At 44.1% G+C, this 19,118-nt stretch overlaps 1 protein-coding gene across 1 annotated transcript in view; it reads left to right on the top strand.

The window, feature by feature from the left end:
* LOC127629029 (CBP80/20-dependent translation initiation factor-like) overlaps window positions 1-19,118 on the top strand; it is a 68,923-nt gene that overhangs the window by 9,127 nt on the left and 40,678 nt on the right. The window contains exons 2-7 of the mRNA XM_052106040.1: window positions 3,110-3,323; window positions 5,478-5,549; window positions 7,255-7,377; window positions 7,456-7,526; window positions 8,737-8,841; window positions 13,321-13,399. Coding sequence (XP_051962000.1) covers window positions 3,144-3,323; window positions 5,478-5,549; window positions 7,255-7,377; window positions 7,456-7,526; window positions 8,737-8,841; window positions 13,321-13,399 — 630 coding nt within the window. The 5' untranslated portion in view covers window positions 3,110-3,143. The remainder of the gene's footprint in view (window positions 1-3,109; window positions 3,324-5,477; window positions 5,550-7,254; window positions 7,378-7,455; window positions 7,527-8,736; window positions 8,842-13,320; window positions 13,400-19,118) is intronic.

Raw genomic sequence — 19,118 nt, 5'->3', positions numbered from 1 at the left:
ATGCTGTCAGTGTAGGCTTGGTTTTGCTTGTTTGTTTAAATGTTTACACAAAGGAGATTCCCTTAAACTGGTGAAGCGGGACACATGGGTCATGTAGAGTTTACTGTTACACAGAACAGCTGCTTAAACCTAATAAATGGTCTTAAATATTAGTCTAGCAGATCTGATGTTATATTACCCAAGCACAGGGCCTGTGTTGGACGGGACGAGTGTTATTGAGGATGTGTGCTGTAAGATGTTGCTGTGTATTACGGTTATAAATCCAATTTGCTTGACACACACCAAACCAGCGACTTAACACCAGATTATACTCTCTCTCTCTCTCTCTCTCTCTCTCTCTCTCTCTTCTCTCACTCAATTCAATTCAATGGGGCTTTATTGGCATGAATGTAAACAATTCAATATTGCTCTCTCTATCTCTCTCTCTCTCGCTCTCTCTCTCTCACTGTCTCTCTCTCTCTCTCTTTTTGGCTGTAAGCAGGGCAAGTCATCCCACCCAGAGTGATGATCAGGATTTGCAATGTTGAATGGAGAATAATAGAAAATCAGGGGTGTGAAGTATTTGAGTATTGCCTTCATTACTACATTGTGTATTATTTTGTGAATCGAGCGTTTTGCGCGGCGTGATTACATACAAAGTCAATGCAAAGATGCGAATAGACGCAAACTCGCGGCGGCTGGGGCGAATGATGCGAATTGCGTGAAGCAAAAATACGAAATTGTGAAAAAGCTTCATTCGCGTGTTCGCACGAGTTTACATTTTTCAACTCGCGCAAAAAATCTGCATGATGCATTGTCGCGAAAGCCTATCAGCATTGAGATATCATGCACCCAAACGCGACGGCGTTTGGTTTTCCGACGTATCTGGGACTTCCACAGATCGTTGTGATATCGGCCATGGTTGATGGCGGAAAGAGAAGTTGTCGTAGAAGCCCCTCCTCCTGTCTCGCGCGAGTTTCGCGTTGTATGTGAACACCTCCAGCAGTCAAACTCGTGCGAGCAAAACTAGGCGAAAATTTTATTCGCGTTGTATGTGAACGCACCATTATTGTGTCATAAATGTTCGGTTTGCAAAAAGGCCTCTATTGTTTCATTCTTTTTTTTGTTTTTATATTTATAAAATAATTTATTTATAATAGAAGTTAGTTAGTCTTATGGTGCGTTCACATACAACGCGAATCGAGCGTTTCGCGCTGCGTGATTACATACAAAGTAAATGGAAAGACGCAAATAGACGCTAACTCGCGGCGGGTGGGGCGAATGGAGCAAATGGCGTGAAGCAAAAACACGAAATCGTGAAAACGCTTCATTCGCGGGTTCACGCGAGTTGAAATTCCGCATGACGCGTTGTCGCGAAAGCCTATCAGCATTGAGATTGTCCGGATGTCACTGACGTAGTAGCAGAACAAATCTGGATGATTGGATAATATCATGCGCCCAAACACGACGGCGTTTGGTTTTCCGACATATCTGGGACTTCCACAATACAGAGCAGCAGTCGTGGTGATATCGCCCATGGTTGATGGCGGAAAGAGAAGTTGTCGTAGAAGCCCCTCCTCCTGTCTCGCGCTAGTTTCGCGTTGTATGTGAACACCTCCAGCGGTCAAACTCGTGAGAGCAAAAGGAGGCGAAAGTTTTATTCACGTTGTATGTGAACGTTCGCGCATTTATGTGATATGGTGCGTTCACATACAATGCGAAGTGTGTTTCGAGTGTTTCGCGTTGCACGCGATTACATACAAAGACGTGAATAGACCCGAATTCGAGGCGGTTGGAGCGAAATCGCGAAATCGCTTTATTAACGTGTTCGCGCGAGTTGAAATTCCACATGACGCGTTGTCGGGAAAGCCTATCAGCATTGAGATTGTCCGGATGTCACTGACGTAGTAGCAGAAGAAATCAGGAAAAATGGACGAATAAATGGTTGTAGCGGTGTGTGTGGGCACCCGAATTGTACGACACAACGTCAACGTATCTGGGACTTCCACATCAGACACGGAGCAGCAGTCACTGTGATATCGGCCATGGTTGATGGCGGAAAGATAAGTTGTCGTTGAAGCCCCGCCTCCTGTCCTTTTCCGGAAGAGAAGGGGGAATACTCGCGGGTGCGCGTTACTCGCGCTAACGCGACTTTAAACACATTTAATCCAGCGGTAAAACTCGCACGAGGCAAATATAACTAACTCTGTAAGCTAAAACTGCTTACTATCGTTAGTTCTACGGTATGGACACTGCAATTTAATAATACATCATAAATACAATCACCATAATTAATTTTACTGTACAGGTTATAAACTGTATTTTAATATACATCATACAAACAACTACCATGATTACATTAGCGCTGAGAGAATGTCTTTCATATGTAAGCAAAACTGACTTTTATTAATTAAATATACCCATATGAAAGGGAATCTAATTGAGAGCTTGTGAATATTTAAAGGGACAGTACACCCAAAAATGAAACTTCTCTCATCATTTACGCACCCTCATGCCATCCCGGATGTGTGACTTTTTCTTCTTCTGCAGAACACAAATGAAGATTTTTAGAGGAATATTTCAGCTCTGTAGGTCCATACAATGCAAGTGAATGGTGACCAGAACTTTTAAGCTAAAATAAAGCACATAAAGGTAGCATAAAAGTAATCCACAAGACTCCAGTGGTTTAATCCGTGACTTCTGAAGCGATATGAAAGGTGTGGGTGAGATACAGATCAATATTTAAGTCCTTTTTTACTAGAAATTACCACTTTCTCTTCTACATTTGTTTTTATTTATTTATTATTTTTGTTGCGTTCTTCGTACATATCGCACCTACTGCGCTGGGAGGAGAATTAATAGTAAAAAGGGACTTTAAATATTGATCTGTTTCTCACACACATCTATCATATTACTTCAGAAGACATGGATTAAACCACTATGGGAAAAAAAAAAAGACATTTTAATTCAAATTTTTTTGATTATTGTTAATGAGTTTTCTGATTTCATTTTATATCTTCAACTAATTTATTTAAAATATTCCTTGCACATCGCTCGGCCTTATTTGAGATGCAAATACGAATAATATATGGCACTAACAACTTCCTTATCGTCTTTGCTCCACCCACAGCTCCCCTCCCTCCCCCCACTCCGGGCTGGTCGCCATGGAGAGCTCATCGGTGGCGTCAGCGTCCTCCGAGGCGGGAAGCACGCGCTCGCAGGAGATCGAGGAGCTGGAGCGATTCATCGACAGTTACGTGCTGGAGTATCAGGTGCAGGGGTTACTGAGTGACAAAAACGAAACTGGCCAGGATGTGGACAAAACACCGTCCCACACCTCACAGGTGAGACAGACCGTTCGGCCTACGGCAGATTGAAGATGTGTTTGGGAAACATTTGATAACTGTCATTAGTGTTGCTAGCTTTGTGCTGCTAGTTTTGCAGAAATTACACCCAGCGGCTTTTAGTGTTTGGGATTAATCGTATTTCACTGGTGTAATTAATTGCTTTTAATAATGAGAGGTGAGAGGCAATCAGAATTAGGGCTGCAACTAACGATTATTTTCATAATCGATTAATCGAACGATTATTCGACCATTCAGGCGATTATTGCAGCGATTAATCGTTAACCGATTGTTTAGCTTGTGCCCCGAGTTACAAGGTTGTATTAAAAAATCATCTTTTAAAAATATCTCTAAATGACATTCACTGAATTAAATGGTGGAAAAAAACGTTTTATTAAATTTAATTCAGTAAAAAAAAAAATATCTCTAAATGACATTCACTGAATTAAATGGTGGAAAAAAACGTTTTATTACATTTAATTCAGTAAAAAAATACAAAAAATACCTCAATGACATTCACTGAATTAAATGGTGGAAAAAATACTTTTTTATTAAATTTAATTCAGTAAAAAAAAAAAAATCCTATTGTTATCAAGCATTTTTGTCTAATCTAAAAATCCTTAAAATAAGATACATTTATAGATATTTAAAAATATTATAATTTTTATATTAAATTCAACATTCTCAGATAACAATTTGTTCTTTTGCAGTATAGCTCCTAAATCAAAAACGTGTATTGTTGCAGTGACTATATATTTGTTTATTATTATTATTATTATTATTATTATTATTATTATTTGTTCACTTCGATCCATCTTTAACTCACAAAAACAAACTCTCTCTCTCCTTAATTAAGCTGCGTATTGCCAATTTTCTTTACGTTAAGAAACACACAGTGATTCACTATGTCGCAAGCAATCACGTTATAATCTAGCTGCACAGAGAAATGCCAGTTTCGGTGTTTGTACTTATTTACATGACCTTCTTCCAAATTATTACTCCCCAATATGTAACACCCAATTCCCAATGCGCTCTAAGTCCTCATGGTGTCGTAGTGACCCGCCTCAATCCACGTGGCGTAGTACGAATCTCAGTTGCCTCCGCATCTTAGACCGCCAATCCGCTCATCTTATCACTGGCTTGTTGAGCGCATTACCGCGGAGACATAGCGCATGTGGAGGCTTCACGCTATTCTCTGCAGCATGCATGCACAACTCATCACGCGCCCAACGGCGAGAGAGAACCACAAGGAGGTTACCCCATGTGACTATGTGACCCTCCATAGCAACCAGGCCAATTTGGTTGCTAGGAGACCTGGGAGGATTCGAACTCCAGGCCCCCAGTATTAGCTGCAGTGCTCCTCTCGCATGCCGTCATTAGAGTTTCATGTAATCTCGTTTTATGTTAAATGACATTAATGACACAACGAAAAATTTTATTGACAATATTTTAATTGTTGATGTTGTCAATAACATCGACTAATCATTTCAGCCCTAACCAGAATGAAGTCTCCCTGATTTTTAGCATGCTAGCATCGCCTTGCAAACTGTTCTAACATGCTAAACACGTGCTAGTATCATGCTAACACATTTTAGCATCACCTAGCAAAGTGCTAAAACATGCTAAAAACTTGCTAGCATCATGCTAATAGATGCTAGCATTGCCAAGCAAAGTGTTAAAACATGCTAAAAACGTGCTAGCATCATGCTAACACATGCTTAGCATCGCCTAGCGAAGTGTTAAAACATGTTAAAAACGTGCTAGCATAATGCTAACATATGCTAGCATCACCTAGCGAAGTGTTAAAACCTGCTAAAAACGTGATAGCATCATGCTAACACATGCTAGCATCACCTAGCGAAGTGCTAAAACATGCTAAAACATGCTAGTATCATGCTAACACATGCTAGCATCACCTAGCGAAGTGCTAAAACATTCTAAAAACGTGCTAGCTTCATGCTAACATAAACATAACACCTACATGCTACCATCATGAAAAACACATGCGAACAACATTCTAGTACCATTATTTTAGTGCTTAGCAACAAGTTATAAAATGTTATTTGACGAGTTTTGCCATGGCAAGCACCACTCACATTTTCTTCTGGAAATGTACCTATCTAGTTATTATTACTCTCTCTTTCTCCCTCTCAGTGGACAGAAGACTGCTGTGAGAAGATTGATGGGAGCTGGACGTCCTCTCGGGGAAGAGGCTCGTCCAAACCAGTGAGTCCAATACATAATTATTCTGACAATTCAAGAAGAACAACCACCAATGAATCAGCAAATGTTGTTTACCAGTCCTAGAATAGAAATGATTCATTCAAGTTTTGTTTACATTTATAAATTAATAAGTGGGCAAATCGCTGAAGAATACAGCAGTGTAATACTCTGAATCTGTTCATTCTTCTAGAGCAGGGCTGTACTGGGAAGAGAAATCGGCCTGGGATTTTACAGAGCAACTGGCCCAAAAGTTGTTGAGCTTGGGGGGGGGTGTTCGCTGTCCTTTTCTGCATATCGCGGCGGTGGTTTGTTCTGCATAACACAGCGGCTCATTTTAGCTTATCGCGGCCCATTTTGCGGCGGACCCACCGGCCCGCTCGGTACTCCCGATGGCCAGTCCGCCCCTGATCGGCCCCAAAGTGCATCGGCCCACCGGGATCCCGGTATGCCATATTACTAGCCCTGCTCTAGAGTACGCTATCAATCCTTGAAAAAGCACAATAAAAGGTTTTGTTTTGGTTGGCATATAATGCAACAAGTGGTGCTGAAGTCAATGCATTGGCTACCAGTTCCATATACGGTTGATTTTAAGATTTGATCGTTAAAGTCACACTATCAATTTTCTAAATGCATGTAATTGATCTTATTGTGAACGATTCATTCATGCATATGCATTTATGCATTTATTATGTCCTCGTAATCTTTAATCAATATGTAATAACTGGATCTTCCGGTGAAACGACGACTTCTCTCTGGTGGCTTATGCAGGACTTCTCCAATCAATTAGTCCGCTTAAACCCCGCCCCTTTCTTATAAATACCACCACCTTGTGTAGAGTTCAACGAAGCGATATCACCGATAATATTGAAAACAAAGAAATTTGTTGACGTCATATTAAAGGTGCTGTGAGCGATTTTTAGCATTCTGAAGCGTTCACGTGACCGAGCCACGTGAACTTGGATTAGCCACGCCCCCTCATTCAAAAACCCCGCCCTCCAATGATAATTTTGAGACCAAAACAGAGCAAAAGAGCTGGATTGTTTGTTTCTGTTGCTGCCAAATTTAACAGTGGCACAATAGCGCCCTCAACTGACAAACATTATGAACCACAGCCTCAGTGATCCGCTTCATGTGCAACACTATGAGAACTAGTAAAATGATTGACAGGTGAAAAGCGTCAATGTCAATGGACACATTTTTGTTTGCTTTTTACAAAGTTTACAGCTGTCCGACAAGTGAGATATCTCAGGACACTTATTTCATTCATATCTTTAAGGGAGAAGGAGCTTTTTTTGCATACTTTTCCACGAAAAAAAACGCTAGTTTAAAATTCTGTGCCATTTTGAAGCACGCAAGGAAAATATGGAAATTTCTCAAATCATGTTGGATAGCTTATATATTTATTTATTTTATAGGTACAGTACAAAAACATGGTTTCAGCAGAAAATAAATAAAATAACCTTAAAAAGATACATTGAACGTAGTGATTATAGCACATGCTAATTGTGTCTCAGGTCCCTAGAATGGCTTTTGAGCATTTGAAAATTGTAAATATGAAACGAAATATTTACACTGCGTGTGTATTAGGCGAGCTTTAAAATTTGGGTGTGAAAAATTGCAGGCGGCACCCAAAAAGATGTGCCAGTGTTAAACCGGATATAGCATTGTATTATATGTAGTTTCAATCAAATCTCTCTCTCTATTTCAGGACGAGTGGGAGCACAGCAGTAATGATAGCACGGGTTCCAGACCCAGTTCCGGTTCTCGACCCGGTTCTGGTTCCAGATCAGGCAGCAGAGGACGAAACAACCAGTTCAGAGCTCCAGCTAAAGTGAGAACAGCTCTGTGGATATTAAATGATATCATTACGCGTTTGATTGATGCGACGCTGATTTGATTGTGTGTTTAGAATGGAAACAGAGACGGTTCTTTCGACATCCTGGGGACGGACATTTGGGCTGCGAACTTGGACTGCCACGGGTGAGACGTATGACTGTGTGAACGTGGGACGTGCTTTAATTCTAGAGATTCCTGTTTGATTTTTGAGCACCGATTGCGATCTTTAAACTCCGTGTCACCTTTCAAAACAAGCTCTGGAAGTCTGTCTCGGATTATTCCGTGGATTTCAGGAATGTCTTGAGCTGATTAGCATCTCCATAGAGACCTGTCTTGAATTTCGGCATATTAAGGGTTTTATAATCACAAACAAACAAACAAAGTTGATTTGTGGTGCACTGTGCGGGCATGTTACCACACTACATTTACCATTTCTGCTTTATGTACTGTATGCCACTGTACACCGTCAACATAGTGCATACTACTTTCAAAAAACTAAAACATAGCATGCTTTCAGAACGTACCCAGAGGGTCATCATTTACTCACCCTCATGCCATCCCAGATGTGTGACTTTCTATCTTCTGCAGAACACAAATGACGATTTTTAGAAGAATATCTCAGCTCTGTAGGTCCATACAATACAAGTGAATGGTGACCAAAACTTTGAAGCTCCAAAAAGCACATAAAGGTAGCATAAAAGTAATCCATAAGCCTCCAGTGGTTTAATCCATGTCTTCAGAAGCAATATGATAGGTGTGGGTGAGAAAAAGATCAATATTTAAGTCATTTTTTACTATAAATCTCCGCTTTCACTTTCACATTACTTCAGTTTTTGGCAATTCGTATTTGTGCATATCGCCTCGTGTTGAGGCAGGGAGGATAATTTATAGTCAAATAATATATATATCATATATCAAAACATATCACTTCTGAAGACATGGATTAAACCACTGGATTACTTGTATGCTGCTTTTATGTGCTTTTTGAAGATTCAAAGTTCTGGTCACCATTCACTTGTATTGTATGGACCAACAGAGCTGAAATATTCTTCTAAAATCTTAATTTGTGTTCTGCAGAAGAAAGAAAGTCCGCTATGAAGTTGAAGTTTTCCGCTTTGTCTTGCAATTTAAGGCTTTAAAAAGTGTTAAATAAAGAAAATAACATAGAAGAGGGTCTTAAATGTCTTCCGCGGAAGACGGCAGAGTCACGGTGACATGTCCATATAAATGAAATGCCATCTTTAATGTCATTGTCATTCAATGTTTATTATCTGGCATTTATGCTTTTGTTTTTTGTGCAATTTTTGTATTTTATGTATTAAAAAGTTTTGTGTGTGTTTGTGTTTGTTCACAGGGGTGCTACGTGGGACATGCAGCCGGAGAAACTGGATTTCTCTCAGTTTCACAGGAGGGCGTATCGAGGCACCCCGAAACACCTGCCGCACATCGACCGAGAGGGGTGAGAGAGATATTACCCATAATAACGCTCAACCCGGATCAGACGACAGTTGTACAGCATCAAGAGAGAGACGGATACAGTCTGATTCATGTTCATTGTCTCAGTTATTTTAATACATGCAAACCTCACAAGATTATTCGTTTAAATTCATTTCAGTGTGTCCTACAGGGGGATTCAAAAAAATTACAATAATTCAGTGTATTCTTAAAAATTGCCTTTTTGTAATCGTTTAGTAACGTCTGGAGGTAAAAGCTGCTAGCACAATGAAATCAGAGGTGTGACTGAGTGAGTGACTGTGAGTGTGTCTGACTGACTGACTGACTGTGAGTGAGTGAGTGAGTGAGTGTGTGAGTGTGTCTGACTGACTGACAGTGAGTGACTGTGAGTGTGTCTGACTGACTGACTGTGAGTGAGTGAGTGAGTGAGTGAGTGTGTGTGACTGACTGACTGACAGTGAGTGAGTGAGTGTGTCTGACTGACTGACTGTGAATGTGTCTGACTGACTGACTGTGAGTGAGTGTGTCTGACTGACTGACTGACTGTGAATGTGTCTGACTGACTGACTGACTGACTGACTGTGAGTGAGTGAGTGTGTCTGACTGACTGACAGTGAGTGAGTGAGTGTGTCTGACTGACTGACAGTGAGTGAGTGAGTGTGTCTGACTGACTGACAGTGAGTGAGTGAGTGTGTCTGACTGACTGACTGTGAGTGAGTGAGTGTGTCTGACTGACTGACTGTGAGTGAGTGAGTGTGTCTGACTGACTGACTGTGAGTGAGTGAGTGTGTGTCTGACTGACTGACTGTGAATGTGTCTGACTGACTGACTGTGAGTGAGTGAGTGTGTCTGACTGACTGACAGTGAGTGAGTGAGTGTGTCTGACTGACTGACAGTGAGTGAGTGAGTGTGTCTGACTGACTGACTGTGAGTGAGTGAGTGTGACTGACTGACTGACTGTGAATGTGTCTGACTGACTGACTGTGAGTGAGTGAGTGTGTCTGACTGACTGACTGTGAATGTGTCTGACTGACTGACTGACTGACTGTGAGTGAGTGAGTGTGTCTGACTGACTGACAGTGAGTGAGTGAGTGTGTCTGACTGACTGACAGTGAGTGAGTGAGTGTGTCTGACTGACTGACAGTGAGTGAGTGAGTGTGTCTGACTGACTGACTGTGAGTGAGTGAGTGTGTCTGACTGACTGACTGTGAGTGAGTGAGTGTGTCTGACTGACTGACTGTGAATGTGTCTGACTGACTGACTGTGAGTGAGTGAGTGTGTCTGACTGACTGACAGTGAGTGAGTGAGTGTGTCTGACTGACTGACAGTGAGTGAGTGAGTGTGTCTGACTGACTGACAGTGAGTGAGTGAGTGTGTCTGACTGACTGACAGTGAGTGAGTGAGTGTGTCTGACTGACTGACTGTGAATGTGTCTGACTGACTGACTGTGAGTGAGTGAGTGTGTCTGACTGACTGACAGTGAGTGAGTGAGTGTGTCTGACTGACTGACAGTGAGTGAGTGAGTGTGACTGACTGACAGTGAGTGCCTGTGAGTGAGTGAGTGTGTCTGACTGACTGACAGTGAGTGAGTGAGTGTGTCTGACTGACTGACTGTGAGTGAGTGAGTGTGACTGACTGACTGACTGTGAATGTGTCTGACTGACTGACTGTGAGTGAGTGAGTGTGTCTGACTGACTGACTGTGAATGTGTCTGACTGACTGACTGTGAGTGAGTGAGTGTGTCTGACTGACTGACAGTGAGTGAGTGAGTGTGTCTGACTGACTGACAGTGAGTGAATGAGTGTGTCTGACTGACTGACTGTGAGTGAGTGAGTGTGTCTGACTGACTGACAGTGAGTGAGTGAGTGTGTCTGACTGACTGACAGTGAGTGAGTGAGTGTGTCTGACTGACTGACTGTGAGTGAGTGAGTGTGACTGACTGTGAGTGAGTGAGTGAGTGAGTGAGTGAGTGTGTCTGACTGAGTGAGTGAGTGAGTGAGTGAGTGTGTCTGACTGACTGACTGAGTGAGTGAGTGACTGTGAGTGAGTGAGTGTGTCTGACTGACTGACTGACTGTGAGTGAGTGACTGTGAGTGAGTGAGTGTGTCTGACTGACTGACAGTGAGTGAGTGAGTGAGTGAGTGTGTCTGACTTACTGACTGTGAGTGAGTGAGTGAGTGAGTGACTGTGAGTGAGTGAGTGAGTGAGTGTCTGACTGACTGTGAGTGAGTGAGTGAGTGTGTCTGACTGACTGACAGTGAGTGAGTGAGTGAGTGTGTCTGACTGACTGTGAGTGAGTGAGTGAGTGAGTGTGTCTGACTGACTGTGAGTGAGTGAGTGAGTTAGTGAGTGTGTCTGTCTGACTGACTGACTGACTGAGTGAGTGAGTGAGTGAGTGTGTCTGACTGACTGACTGTGAGTGAGTGAGTGAGTGACTGTGAGTGAGTGAGTGTGTCTGACTGACAGTGAGTGAGTGAGTGAGTGAGTGAGTGAGTGAGTGAGTGTGTGACTGACTGACTGTGAGTGAGTGAGTGAGTGTGTCTGACTGTGAGTGAGTGAGTGCCTGTGAGTGAGTGAGTGTGTCTGACTGACTGACAGTGAGTGAGTGAGTGTGTCTGACTGACTGACTGACTGTGAGTGAGTGAGTGAGTGAGTGAGTGAGTGTGTCTGACTGACTGACTGTGAGTGAGTGAGTGTGTCTGACTGACTGACTGAGTGAGTGAGTGAGTGAGTGAAAGAGTGAGTGAGTGTGTCTGACTGACTGACTGACTGTGAGTGAGTGTGTCTGACTGACTGACTGACTGTGAGTGAGTGTGTCTGACTGACTGACTGACTGTGAGTGAGTGAGTGAGTGTGTCTGACTGTGAGTGAGTGAGTGAGTGAGTGAGTGAGTGAGTGAGTGGAGTGAGTGAGTGAGTGTGTCTGACTGACTCTGAGTGAGTGAGTGTGTCTGACTGACTGACTGTGAGTGAGTGAGTGAATGAAAGAGTGAGTCAGTGTGTCTGACTGACTGACTGTGAGTGAGTGAGTGAGTGTGTCTGACTGACTGACTGACTGAGTGAGTGAGTGAGTGAGTGAGTGAGTGTGACTGACTGACTGACTGTGAGTGAGTGAGTGAGTGTGACTGACTGACTGACTGTGAGTGAGTGAGTGTGTCTGACTGACTGACTGTGAGTGAGTGAGTGAGTGTGTCTGACTGACTGACTGTGAGTGAGTGAGTGAGTGAGTGTGTCTGACTGACTGACTGTGAGTGAGTGAGTGAATGAAAGAGTGAGTGAGTGAGTTAGTGAGTGTGTCTGACTGACAGTGAGTGAGTGAGTGAGTGTGTCTGTCTGACTGACTGTGAGTGAGTGAGTGAGTGAGTGTGTCTGACTGACTGACTGTGAGTGAGTGAGTGAGTGAGTGTGTCTGACTGACTGATTGTGAGTGAGTGAGTGTGTCTGACTGACTGACTGTGAGTGAGGGAGTGTGTAACTGTGTGTGAGTGAATGAAAGAGTGACTGTGTGAGTGACTGACTGTGAGTGAGTGAGTGAGTGAGTGATTGTGAGTGAGTGAGTGAGTGACTGAGTGAGTGAGTGAGTGACTGACTGAGTGAGTGAGTGAGTGAGTGAGTGACTGTGAGTGAGTGAGTGACTGACTGAGTGAGTGAGTGAGTGAGTGACTGTGAGTGAATGAGTGAGTGAGTGAGTGACTGACTGTGTAAGTGATTGAGTGTGAGTGAATGAATGAGTGAGTGAGTGAGTGACTGACTGAGTGTGTAACTGTGTGTGAGTGAATGAAAGGGTGACTGTGTGAGTGAGTGAGTGAGTGTGAGTGACTGACTGTGAGTGAGTGTGAGTGACTGACTGTGAGTGAGTGTGAGTGGTTGAGTGTGAGTGGTTGAGTGTGAGTGTGAGTGAGTGACTGTGAGTGGGTGAGTGTGAGTGAGTGAGTGACTGTGAGTGAGTGAGTGTGAGTGGTTGAGTGTGAGTGGGTGAGTGTGAGTGAGTGACTGTGACTGGGTGAGTGAGTGTGAGTGGTTGAGTGTGAGTGGGTGACTGTGAGTGAGTGACTGTGACTGGGTGAGTGAGTGAGTGGGTGAATAATGGGGGGTGTGTCTCAGTCTGTGTGGGTGTGCCAGTGTGTTTGTGGCGCTCTGCTCTATACTGACCTCTAGTGGTGGATTTATGACATTGAGTCAATTCAAATAAACTTTATTTATTCAGTAGGAAAACTCCTATAATCCTAAAAATATCACAAAAAATGATTTGTCTAGAACAAAATATGAGATAACGAGTTTTGGCTTTTAATTGTAATTGTGCAGTGTATGTGCCAATCATTCAATCATAGAATAACATTGAACTGTGGTAAATGACTCCGACGTAAAGATTCTCATTAACTCTTGCTTTATTTAACAAAACACTCATTTATACAGTAGCTTTACGCTCTCTGCAGAGACTTCGTCTGTCTAGATATTTATTTATGTTATATCTGTGTCCACAGGATGATAAAGGGCAAGTTTGATGACGCTGGTGATGGTATTGATCTGGACAACATGGACAAATTCCTGCCCAGCCTGCCGGTAAGAAATTCATAACAATCAAACATCTGTCTGTCTGATATCAAGAAAAGGAGATTTGAGAAAAAGTGATTTAACTATGAACATTTCACTTCTTTAAACACTCAAAACACTTTTGTTTTAGATCTCAGGAAACATTTGCATGTTAGATATGGTTTCTATACTTGCGAATGTGCTCCACTCACCATTTGAGCATGTGCAATAGCGCCCCCTGGTGGCGAGACGGTGTAAGTGGTTTTATTATTGCCCAATGCTGCCATCTAGCGGCCAGCTGAAGGTCTGACAGTGTGCTGTGTTCAGCAGGATTGGACAGATAAAGGACAGATGAGTTAATGTTATTTGATTCACTATTTATTTGATGTAGTCTGTTCCAATACGGTCTTACTACATACTTAAAGCAGTGAAGTACATACTTTTAATGCAGAGTAGAAGGAAGTGAATTGGTCAGAGGCAGCCGGTGTTGTGGATTAGTTAAGTTGTGCCATCTAGTGGTTCCTTGATGTCATCGCATTAAACTGTCTCACAATGAAGACTCTCTCTCTGTCTCTCTCTCTCTCTCAAATCTGTCTGTCCATGAGTGTCTCTCCACCCATCATGATGTTGGTTGCATGGCAGTAAAAGGTCATATGTGGGCACAATCTGTGCGTTATTGTCTGAACATGTGTGCATTAGTGATGGCCAACATGGTTGTGTGTTTGTCTGTGTGTGTGTGTGTGTGTGTCTGTGTGTCTGTGTGTGTCTGTCTGTGTCTGTCTGTGTGTGTCTGTCTGTGTGTCTGTCTGTGTGTGTGTCTTTGTGTGTGTGTGTGTGTGTCTGTGTGTGTCTGTGTGTCTGTGTGTGTGTGTGTGTGTCTTTGTGAGTGTGTGTGTGTGTGTCTGTGTGTGTCCGTGTGTGTGTGTGTCTGTCTGTGTCTGTCTGTGTGTGTGTGTGAGTGTGTGAACGGATGTTTCTAATCATGTAGACTTTTATTGTCTCTAATACAGAGCTTTAGGAAATTATACTGTGTGTGCGCGTGTGTGTGTGTGTGTGTGTGCGCATGTGTGTGTGTACTCCTATTTGATCACGTTCACTCTTTTCCCACTCACAAATTTAGCTTAGTTTCCAATAAGGCCAGAGTCAGTCTGTCTGTTTCCGCCTTTTCAAAGGTGTGTGTGTGTGTGTGTGTGTGTGTGTGTGTGTGTGTGTGTGTGTGTGTCTGTGTTTTAGATAACTTTGATTTAATTTGAGGGCTGATTTGTCTTCAGTTGTGAGCCAAATATGATACAACCTTCCTTTGGGGGCATTCTGGGAGTCCTCATGAGGGGAAACCTGCTTTAAGGTGTTAGGATTGAGTATAGGTGTGCAGTGATTGGCTTTATATAAGATCTATAAATGTTTATGGTGTGTAATCATTGAGGGAGATGGATCAGCGGTTTCCAAACTGTTGATGCTAAGAACCCTCAAATATGACGAACCCCTCACGAGGGACACCCTTCCTAATCTAATAATGCAGCTTTATGAGAGACGTGTGTGAGACGTGTGTGAGACGTGTGTGAGACATATGTGTGTGTATGAGACGTGTGTGTGTGAGACGTGTGTGAGACGTCTGTGTGTGTGAGACGTGTGTGTGAGACGTATGTGAGACGTATGTGAGACGTGTGTGTGTGTATGAGACGTGTGTGTGTGTGAGACGTCTGTGTGTGTGAGACGTGTGTGTGAGACGTATGTGAGACGTATGTGAGACGTGTGTGTGTGTATGAGACGTGTGTGTGTGTGAGACGTCTGTGTGTGTGAGACGTATGTGAGACGTATGTGAGACGTGTGTGTGTGTGTGTATGAGACGTGTGTGTGTGTGAGACGTCTGTGTGTGTATGAGACGTGTGTGTTTGTGAGACGTGTGTGTGTGACGTGTGTGACGTGTGAGACGTGTGTGTGTGTATGAGACGTGTTTGTGTGTGAGACGTGTGTGAGACGTCTGTGTGTGTATGAGACGTGTGTGTGTGTGTGTGATGTGTTTGTGTGTGTGTGTGTGTGAGACGTCTGTGTGTGTATGAGACGTGTGTGTTTGTGAGACGTGTATGAGATGTGTGTGACGTGTGAGACGTGTGTGTGTGTATGAGACGTGTTTGTGTGTGAGACGTGTGTGTGTGTATGAGACGTGTGTGTGTGTGTGTGTGAGACGTGTTTGTGTGTGAGACGTGTGTGAGACGTGTGTGTGTGTATGAGACGTGTTTGTGTGTGAGACGTGTGTGAGACGTCTGTGTGTGTATGAGACGTGTTTGTGTGTGAGACGTGTGTGAGACGTCTGTGTGTGTATGAGACGTGTGTGTGTGTATGAGACGTGTTTGTGTGTGAGACGTGTGTGAGACGTCTGTGTGTGTATGAGACGTGTTTGTGTGTGAGACGTGTGTGAGACGTCTGTGTGTGTATGAGACGTGTGTGTGTGTATGAGACGTGTTTGTGTGTGAGACGTGTGTGAGACGTGTGTGTGTGTATGAGACGTGTGTGTGTGTATGAGACGTGTTTGTGTGTGAGACGTGTGTGAGACGTCTGTGTGTGTATGAGACGTGTGTGTGTGTATGAGACGTGTTTGTGTGTGAGACGTGTGTGAGACGTCTGTGTGTGTATGAGACGTGTGTGTGTGTGTGTGACGTGTGTGAGACGTGTGTGAGACGTCTGTGTGTGTGTGAGACGTGTGTGTGTGTGTGTGTGACGTGTGTGTGTGTGTGTGACGTGTGTGTGTGTGTGTGTGACGTCTGTGTGTGTGTGAGACGTGTGTGTGTGTGTGTGACGTGTGTGAGACGTGTGTGAGACGTCTGTGTGTGTATGAGATGTGTTTGTGAGACGTGTGTGTGTGACGTATGTGAGACGTGTGTGAGACGTATGTGAGACGTGTGTGTGTGTATGAGACGTGTGTGTGTGAGAGACGTGTATGAGACGTCTGTGTGTGTATGAGATGTGTTTGTGAGACGTGTGTGTATGACGTGTGTGAGACGTGTGTGAGACGTATGTGAGACGTGTGTGTGTGTATGAGACGTGTGTGTGTGAGAGACGTGTATGAGACGTCTGTGTGTGTATGAGGCGTGTGTGTGTGTGAGAGACGTGTATGAGACGTCTGTGTGTGTATGAGGCGTGTGTGTGTGTGAGAGACGTGTATGAGACGTCTGTGTGTGTATGAGGCGTGTGTGTGTGTGAGAGACGTGTATGAGACGTCTGTGTGTGTATGAGGCGTGTGAGACGTGTGTGACGTGTGTGTGACATGTGTGAGACGTGTGTGTGTGTGAGACGTGTGTGTTTGTATGAGACGTGTGTGTGTGTGAGACGTGTGTGAGACGTCTGTGTTTGTATGAGACGTGTGTGTGTGTGAGACGTGTGTGAGACGTCTGTGTGTGTGTGAGACGTGTGTGTGTGTATGAGACGTGTGTGTGTGTGAGACGTCTATGTGTGTGTGAGACGTGTGTGACGTGTGTGAGACATGTGTGACGTGTGTATGAGACGTGTGTGACGTGTGTGAGACATGTGTGAGACATGTGTGTGTGTGTGAGACGTGTGTGTGTGTGAGACGTCTGTGTATGAGACGGGTGTGTGAGACGTGTGTGTGAGACGTGAGTGACGTGTGTATGAGACGTGTGTGTGACGTGTGTGTGTGTGTGTGTGAGACGTGTGTGTGTGTGAGACGTGTATGTGTGTGTGAGACGTGTATGTGTGTATGAGACGTGTGTGTGAGACGTGTGTGTGTGTGTGTGAGACGTGTGTGAGACGTGTGTGATGTGTGTGTGTGTGTGCTGTGTGTGAGACGTGTATGAGACGTGTGTGTGTGTGTGTGTGTGTGTGTGTGAGACGTGTATGTGTGTATGAGACGTGTGTGTGTGTGAGACGTGTGTGTGAGACGTGTGTGAGATGTGTGTGATGTGTGTATGAGACGTGTGTGTGTGTGTGTGTGACTGACTTGTGTGTGAGACGTGTGTGTGTGTATGAGACGTGTGTGTGTGTGTGTGTGAGACGTGTATGTGTGTATGAGACGTGTGTGTGTGTGTGTGAGACGTGTGTGTGACCTGTATGAGACGTGTGTGTGACGTGTGTGTGTGTGTGTATGAGAGACGTGTGTGTGTGTGGGAGACGTGTGTGTGACGTGTGTGAGACGTGTGTGACGTGTGTATGAGACGTGTGTGACGTGTGTGTGTGTGTATGAGACATGTGTGTTTGTATGAGACGTGTGTGAGACGTGTGTGTGTGTGTGTGTGTGTGTATGAGACGTGTGTGAGACGTGTGTGTGACGTGTGTGTGTGTGTGAGACGTGTGTGACGTGTGTGTGTATGAGACGCGTGTGTGTGTGTGTGTGTGAGACGTGTGTGAGACGTGTGTGTGTATGAGACGTGTGTGTGTGTAAGACGTGTGTGTGACCTGTATGAGACGTGTGTGTGACGTGTGTGAAACGTGTGTGTGTGTGTGGCAGACGTGTGTGAGACGTGTGTGTGACGTGTGTATGAGACGTGTGTGTGTGTGTGTGAGACGTGTATGAGACGTGTGTGTGTGTGTATGAGACGTGTGTGTGTGTATGAGACGTGTGTGAGACGTGTGTGTGTATGAGACGTGTGTGTGTGAGACGTGTATGAGACGTGTGTGACGTGTGTGTGTGTATGAGACGTGTGTGACGTGTGTGTATGAGACGTGTGTGTGTGTGTGTGTGTGTGTGTGTGTATGAGAAGTGTATGAGACGTGTGTGAGACGTGTGTGTGTAATGCCAAACTTTTTTTGACTCATATTTTACACTCATTGAGATTTTCCATGTACCCCCTAGCACCCTCTTCCAGACCCCTGGGGGTCCCCAGTGCTGGATAATGTGATTTCAGTCTCAGATCATCTCTCTGTATTTGGGTGAAAACACTTTTTGTGTGCTCATAATGTGTCTGTGATGTGTCACAATGTGAGGACGTCCTGCAGAATGGACCACATTTTACCCTGAACTACGTGCAATACTGCAGGACGAGAGACAGAGAGAGAGAGGTCAGACTCCCTCCCTCCCTTCCTGTGATTGTCATCCAGACGAGACCCTCTTAAGAGTGCACACACACACACACCTCTTACCTTCGTTCTCTTTGTGTGGTAATGTTCTGGAATGAGGAGGTCACTGAGGGAATCTTGGATGTGGAATCGTCCGTTTGAAGTTTGTGGAATTTGTGGGCGGATGCTTGTTGGCCGAGTCGTGCATCTCTGTAACGTGTCATGATACGAGTTCAACCCAATTCTCAATGCGCTCCAAGTCCTCATGGTGTTGTATTGACTCAATCCGGGTGGTGCAGGATGAACTCAGTTGCCTCCACGTCTGAGACCGTCAATCCGCGCATCTTGTCACATGGCTTGTTGAGTGCGTTACCATGGAGACGTAGCGCATGTGGAGGCTCACGCTATTCTCCGCATCATCCATGCACAACTCACCACACGCCCCACCGAGAGCGAGAACCACATTATAGTGACCACGAAGAGGTTACCCCATGTGACTCTACCCTCCCTAGCAACCGGGCCAATTTGGTTGCTAAGGAGACCTGGCTGGAGTCACCCCAAACGCACTGAGATTCAAACTCACGACTCTAGAGGTGATAGTCAGCGTCAATACTCGCTGAGATACCCAGACCCCCTTGCAGAACTATTTTCAACTGTTTCTTTAAGAAAATTAAAAAAATTTAGTATTCAAATTAGCATATAGATTGATTTCTTAAAGGAACAGTAATATTAAATTGCA

The sequence above is a fragment of the Xyrauchen texanus genome, chromosome 35 (assembly GCF_025860055.1).
Source record: "Xyrauchen texanus isolate HMW12.3.18 chromosome 35, RBS_HiC_50CHRs, whole genome shotgun sequence".
Taxonomy (NCBI): Eukaryota; Metazoa; Chordata; class Actinopteri; order Cypriniformes; family Catostomidae; genus Xyrauchen; species Xyrauchen texanus.
This window is presented reverse-complemented; position numbering and strand designations above follow the sequence as displayed.